At 41.2% G+C, this 7,138-nt stretch overlaps 1 protein-coding gene across 5 annotated transcripts; it reads left to right on the top strand.

The window, feature by feature from the left end:
* The first annotated feature begins 473 nt into the window (after nucleotides 1–473).
* On the top strand, nucleotides 474–6,734 carry LOC113027178 (uncharacterized). 5 transcript variants are annotated; one of them, XM_080303670.1, is made up of 4 exons: nucleotides 474–2,489; nucleotides 3,624–3,769; nucleotides 4,801–4,833; nucleotides 5,378–6,734. In XM_080303670.1, the coding sequence occupies exons 1-4, from the start codon at nucleotides 2,044–2,046 to the stop codon at nucleotides 5,404–5,406; spliced, it is 654 nt and encodes a 217-aa protein (XP_080159796.1). In that variant the 5' UTR covers nucleotides 474–2,043; the 3' UTR covers nucleotides 5,407–6,734. The 5 variants fall into 5 exon arrangements, with proteins under 5 accessions (XP_080159796.1, XP_026032566.1, XP_080159793.1 ...); XM_026176789.2 differs by having other exon boundaries at nucleotides 485–2,489; nucleotides 3,624–3,834; XM_026176781.2 differs by lacking the exon at nucleotides 4,801–4,833 and having other exon boundaries at nucleotides 481–2,489; nucleotides 3,624–3,834.
* Nucleotides 6,735–7,138: the final 404 nt, after the last annotated feature.

Raw genomic sequence — 7,138 nt, 5'->3', positions numbered from 1 at the left:
CTGCATGAGTTCATTTTCAAATTTTAATGCTTGTTTTTAAATGTTTTAAAGGTCTTGCTCCACCTTATCTCTCTGAGCTTCTTCGTGCTCCATCATTGTCCACTTCTAAAGCCCGTCTCAGAAATCACTTTTACTCCCTGGCTTATGACACAGTCTGACCCGGACCTTTTATGGTTTTTGTCTGATTGAATTTGCTTTTCTTTTTACATATACTATTTCATTTTGTTATTTGTTATGTCATGTGCACAACACTTTGTTTTCAGCTGAGATCTGTTTTGAAAGTGCTATATTAATAAATTGCTTGCTTGCTATCTTGTAAAATTACAGCAGCGTGTTCACTGACAGTTCATGACGACCTGGGGGGGCCCTGACGTCAGAACCGGTCCCCCCACAAAGAGAATCCAGTGTGCAGATAGTAAAAACTGCAGCAGCCATTTTTCAGCTGCTGTTCCTGATGCTGATATTGCAGGAGACGTTTCCAGATGTTTAAACCTTCAAGAGGATTTTTTTTCCATGTGAAGAGTCAGGAACGACCTCACGTTTTATTTTTTAATTCCTCATGTGTTTTATCTTTTATTTCACATTTATATTTTACAGGAGAATACGGGTGTTTCATGGCACAGTGCGGACTTGAACCTTGGACCGTTTAATTAGGGTGACCATATTTTGATTTCCAAAAAAGAGGACACTTGGCCCAGTCATGAAGAACTTTAATAATACTGTTTTCTTAAAGAAAACTTTAACATATTTACACGGTACCGTCTCTGTGCAGTTAATGAATGGTGAAATAAAAAATGTTATAAAGGTTTTTACAAATCACCAAGTGCAGAAAAAAGAGGACGGTTGGTCACCCTAGTTTAATACATTTTGCAAACGTTTAACCCTTCAGCATCCCTCAAACTTTACATCCATTGTTTAACCTCTGGACCCAAACGGGTCCCCATCCAACAGGTGATATAGCATTATCATATATGAATTCATTTTTCATTTTTTTCCACATCAGATCTTTTAAAGTTTTTATGGCTTTAGTGTCATAAGGACCCCTGTTTTTTTGGGGGGGAGACCCATAATATGCAATATTTTCCAAAAATTAATTGCAAAGTAAAATATTTGGCATGAAGTTATTACAGCCTTGAATAGGTCAATAATTGATAACAAAATTGATTTGGATGCATTATTATTTTTGGAGCAATAAGAGTTTTTAAAATTTACATCCACTGTTTACCCTCGGGACCCAAACGGGTCCCCATCCAACAGGTGATATAGCATTATCATATATGAATTCATTTTTCATTTTTTTCCACATCACATCTTTTAAACAACTTCAGACCTAACCATAGGTATAAAGTTTTTCATTATTTTTTAAATATTTTTTAGGTTTCTGTGGCTTTATTGTCATAAAGACCCCTGTTTTTTTGTTGTTGTTTTTTTTTTTGGGGGGGGGGGGGGGGGGAGACCCATAATATCCAATATTTTCCAAACATTAATTGCAAAATAGATTATTTGGCATGAGGTTATTACAGCCTTGAATAGGTCAATAGGTCAAAAAAAAGGAACAACAAAAAGAAACACATTAAAGTCAAAGATCTGTTGTCGCTGCATTTTGCCAAAAGTCAACATGAAACTATCAACATGTGAAGAATAAATAAAGTCACTGCTAATAAAAAGCTACAGAAAGTCAGATTTAGCTGTCTTCAGTCTTGTGTAAAGCCGCAGTGTTCAGCTCCACAGAATTAACAAAAAAAAACAAAAAAAACTGTGTAAACACATGTAAACACTGAGATGTACTGTTGAGGATCAGAACAGCAGCAGTTGCAGAAAACCTGACAATATTCACGTTTCAGGCGATAAAACCTTTTTCTGTAAAACATAAACATCTGTCTCTACCTTTAAAAAACAAACCAACAATGAAACGTGTGAAATGTTTAAAAAGAGCTCACGGCGGAGTTTATTAGAGGTACGAGGCTGTCTGCCCGCGGTCACAAACACAGTGCACAGCCAGCAGAGGGGCGGGGCCGCACGTGGACTGTTTGTCGTGAGGAAATGTTGAGGAGATCCCCATGGCAACCGGGCAGCCGTAGGAGCTCCGATACCGTATTTAAAGCAGCTACAATGGAGCGGCGCCAGTCTCAGCCGTCCGAAGTCAAGATGGCCAATCACGCCAAGCTCTCTCTGACTGTTTCTGCCACTTTGCATTTCTCTCTGCTGATCCTCTACGAGCTCCGCGCCGAGATGGTGGACGCCTGCGAGCACCAGAACCTGACCACCAGCGAACAGGCTGCCCAGCAAATGCACGAGCTCCGCCCGGCCGCCTCCAGGTGTCTCAGCGCCGAGAAGGTGGAGGCCCGCGAGCGAAAGTTTGACGTGAACCTGAAGAAGCTCGACCTTCAGCGCGACGCCCGCGAGCACCAGGAGCTCACCACCTGCGAACAGGCTGCCCAGCAAATGCACGAACTCAACGGCCGCGCGCTGTCTCCGTGGCGTTACTAGTAAGTATGGAACCCGCAGAGGGACAAAAATGCTCATTCTCTCACTCATTACTGTTTGAATGAAAGTTTGAATGTTGGGTATTGTCGCAAATTTCTATCATCGATTCGACTGAATTTTTACTGACAGTCAGAAATATTCAAATTCTATATTTTTTTTCAATCTCTGTATAAAAACAAGGCTGACCCTTCATCAGAGCTGTGAGCATCACAACAGATGCGTTTGTGTCAAAGTAACTGAGGCTAAAACAGAAACACATAAAGGAGATTTTTCTGGTCTGGCTTTTTCTAACAGATAACCTTAAAAATATTCTGCAGCCAATCAAAAATGGAAGAAAACCACGAATCAGCTTCTGAACTTGATGCTGCTGAAGTTACAGAGGTTTGATTAGAGACTCAGCTAAGAGTTTTGGCATCATTTTAAAAAGTTTACATTTCTGCACTGAACAGGCTTTCTTGTCAGAGGCTGACAGCACTGAACACACAGGTAGACTGGTGCGTAATAAGCAGCAAATAATGCAGAAAACAGAGATTTGAGATGGGAAACTGTTCTTGAAGGACACTTAGAGAGACAGAGCTGTGCAGGAAGTGAGATCGTATCGTGGTGGAAGCAAAACAGTCAAAGTAAGAGAGAAACAGTGACGATGTTTTACAAATGTGAAGTGTAGCTTGGAACTTTTTTTGCTGCTGGTTCAGTGAATTTTGGTCAGAGACTGACAAAAATAGATTCAGGATTTAATGAATCGATAACGCGTTATTCTGGCTAAAATCGATTTGAATTGGAACATATTTAATAATTCTTTATTTATTTACCAACATGGTATACATCATGCTTTGGTTCAGCAGCAGGTATGGTGGATGTTACAAGTAACGCGTTACTGCCCATCTCTGGTGGTGGCTGATCCAAAGTTTGGACGTGCAGAGAGCAGGCTGGATTATTGCGGAGTAGAAATGGATGGACGGCTGCTGAGCTGGTTCAGGAAGTTCAACCTGGAACCAGCGAGCAGATGAAAGCTACCAGCTTTAATATTAAACGAGCTTTGATTTGAGAAGCCGCGTATTGTCCTGACTGAATCTGCTGTGTGTTCACTGTCTCCTGCACGTGTTGAGGTCTTTTCTGTCTGTCTGTGTCTCCAGCATAGACCGAAACGACAGCAGGTATCCACGTGACATCATCTTTGCCGAGTGCCTTTGTAAGGGATGCATCATCGACGGGCGCGAGGTGAACGACTACAACTCTGTGGAGGTTCGGGCTCCGATGGTGGTCCTGATGAAGACCAAGTGTAAGGACGCAGACACATATCGAGTCCAGAAGACGCGTATCGAAGTCCCGGTGGGCTGCACTTGTGTAAGGCCCAAAATTACTAAGTGATCTGAGAAACTAAGCTTTACTCACACTGAAGGCCATTTATAGCTGTGCAGCACCTTCACTTACACTATAAGAATATTTATCACAGCTTTCTGCCTGCACGTGAAAATGTTTTCTGTAAGTAGTAGTAGAAGATTTTCTGTCCTGAAGCTGCCAGTCCACACCACAATATGTCAGCAACTATCCAGGCCCGTTTTGGTCTGGATAGTTGAGAGAAACTAACCGTGATCGGTCATTCTGGAGTCTTAATCATAAACAGCACCAACACTAAAGCGCAGACAGACTCAGAGGCTTCACGTCCTCAAAGAGCCTCAGACCTTTGCTGTGTGACAGAAAACTATTAAAGCTGCTGCGCTGCTTTGTGCAAATACATATCAAGCTTATTTAATATAGCACTTTATCTCCAACTACCTGTAACTTTCCTTCGTCATTCAGATGTTACTTGCAAGTGAAAACTGGTGGTGATTTCTTTTTGTTTAACCTCCTAGGACCTGGCGTCCACATATGTGGACATCGCATTTTGGGTCGTCTTGACCAAAATACTCAATTTTGCTCTACAAGGGCCTGATATCCACTAACAAGGACATTATACTGCCACTGTTCTATCGAAATTTAAAATGAATGTCCTCATATGTGGATCTAATTTTTCTCAGAGACAAAAATCAGGTAAAAAAAACAAAACAGGTAATTCTTTGTTTTTACATCCATCAGGTCCCAATCAGCCCAAATAGCAAAGAGAAATTAAAAATGCATACCATGACAGAGTTTGGGTCTTAGGAGGGTAAAACTGAGTTGTGATGAAGACGGATCCATCATCCGTCCGAGCGTCAGTCTGCTCTGTAGAGTTTAATGAGTGACTTAAATCAGGCAGGACTGCAGTCAGTCAGGTTTTTTGATTATTTCTTGGAATAACTCGTCTGAAAGCAGCTTGTTTCCACCTTTCAGTAAACGTCCAACCAACAGACCAGAAACTCCAAAGAAAGTGAGATTTCTTCCCATGTTTTTTTAAAATTAAAAAGTCTCTTTTTCCTCACACGGTTAAAACTGTGAGACCTGCAGGTTTAACCTCTGAAGCACAGAGACTTCACCAAAGACACGAGGATGTGCTTTCACACTTTAGTATTTATTTTGTTGTATTTTATTGTGTTTTTTGAGTAGTTTGCACATGCAGATTAATGTGAAATGCCACTAAAGCAGAGTGCCGCTGTAGCTTCACTTTATGCCAGAGCGGCTGGAAGCGTGAACAGAAGATGAATAGTTCAACATTTGGGCAAATTTGAGGCCAGGAGACGTTAGCTTAGCTGAGCACGAAGCCTCGAGTTTTAATGCAACGATGAGTCCAAGGAAAGATTTTAGTATGTTTCATTTACCAAAGAAGAAGCAGAGAGACAGTCAGCTGATCGACTGTTTCACGGTCAGTAACAGCATCATGTAAATGCACTGAGTTTACTAAGGAAGAGTCCATAATTACTGTCGGGACTTCAAATAAATATGTTTTTAATGTGACTAATGTTGTTGTCAGATGGATGCAGAGCAGTAAAAAGCTGGTGAGGTCTCTGACCTGCAGCAGAGTAAAAGTCAGGATGCTCGAGCTCGGAACAAGTGGCTGAAAATCCTCTAAAGCTGACTTGGTTTGGATCCTGGCAGAAACGCTGTGAGCCTTTACAGAGACGCACCTTTTTCTGCTCAGCTTAGCAAACAGCTTCATGGCTCCACATTTAGCAGAGCGATGTGAGAGCGGTCCGACCCCCTCAAGCTGTGAAGGAATCAAATGTTAAACTATGCAAAACAGGACAGTATTGGGCACATGCACAATATGAAGAAGCTGCACATGAATTAGCTTTAAAGAGACTAAAAAGTAATGAAGAGAGGAGAATGAATGTGAAGAAATGTTTTAGTTTCACTATATTTCTTTGAGATATTGTTCATGTTTTTATTTATTTGTATTTTCATGTGAGGTAATGATGCAGATTTGATCCCTTTGAAGAGATTTTTAAAGCTGTTTTTGTCAAACTGTCAGTTTCTGCTGGATAAAGGTGTAAAGCAGGGGTGTCAGACTCAGTTTGCATTGTGGCCACATACAGCCCACCCTGTGTTAAAAGGCCCGGACCAGTGAAAGTGGCCTTTCTGTCAGCGTAAAGAAGCTTAAGTACATATTTAATCCCTGACATGTGTTCATATGAGACCAAGAAGGGCAGTCTGCACAGTACAGCTCAGTTTTTCTACGTGATAAATAAAAGCAGCTGCAGGAAAGAAAGAAACCTGCCAGCCTGACTCTTTGGGCTTAAATGTTCAGAGAGCTCATTCCTCACACTGTACTTATAAAACACCAAGTTTTTGTTAATTCACAGAAAACTTTTACTGTAGTCTCATTATTGAAAAAAGAAATTTTCTGCCCTCAAACTGATTTTCTGTTATTTTATTTCTGTGTTATAGTATGAATGTGGATGGTGGACGTCTTTATCAGTAAGAAAAGCTGCAAACTTACGGAAATACAGTTAAAAGGGCAAAATGTATGCCTTCCTTCACTTGTTCCACCGGCCGAATTAGTCTTTGCTGGGCCCCGAGCCTCCTGTTTGACACCCCTGATATAAAGACACCTGTGAACTTTAAAATGTGACTGTATGACTTAATGTGGTCTAGATGTACCGTCAGAGCTTTGTTTTTATTTCTGTAGAGAGTTCAGTGATAATGTGAAAGAGTTTTGTGCTGATGTGAAGTCATGTCTCCCTTCAGTCTGACAGATTCATTTAATTTTAAATTGTGAAAGCCTCCCTGACTCCTGTGCGGCTGCTCGTCTCACCTCAAAACAGTTCAACATATCCTTAAAAGAAAACTTCATTTTACTATTTAACTATCAATAAATGAGTTTCTTTCTATGATTTGTCCAGTCGTGTCTTTTCTGTAACTAACCACAAGCATCTACATACTGCAGTTTCTTTTCTCTGTCATGTGGGGGCGCTGTGGTAACAGCATGACCAGCTTTGGACTCTTTAGCTTGAGACACCAGAAGATCTAGCTTCTTAGCCTGTTTAGAAATCCAACACAGAGCGTCACTGAGCTGCCAACGTGACAACGTGTGGCAGCTCAGTGACGCTCTCTTGCTGGAGAACTTACCATCATCGGTCAACTAAACATGCTGCTGCACACCTGACACTCGGGGCCAGATAAAAACTGTCAATCAGACGGTGACTAACATTCCCACACCTGATATTACAAGATTCATATCAAGCTCTTTCCTGTTACCATGGTAATCACATACAGTCAAAGATCCCTAGCTGGT

The sequence above is a fragment of the Astatotilapia calliptera genome, chromosome 1, assembly GCF_964374335.1.
Source record: "Astatotilapia calliptera chromosome 1, fAstCal68.1, whole genome shotgun sequence".
Classification (NCBI taxonomy): domain Eukaryota; kingdom Metazoa; phylum Chordata; class Actinopteri; order Cichliformes; family Cichlidae; genus Astatotilapia; species Astatotilapia calliptera.
Note: the sequence above shows the minus strand (reverse complement) of the source record. Positions and strands in the feature narration are given on the sequence as shown.

Excerpts from the sequence above, each read along its gene's own strand:
- LOC113027178 (XM_026176774.2), top strand. The coding sequence starts at position 2,044 with ATGTTGAGGAGATCCCCATGGCAACCGGGCAGCCGTAGGAGCTCCGAT. Across the intron at positions 2,490-3,623 it reads CTGTCTCCGTGGCGTTACTA|CATAGACCGAAACGACAGCA; the intron begins GTAAGTATGGAA and ends CTGTGTCTCCAG.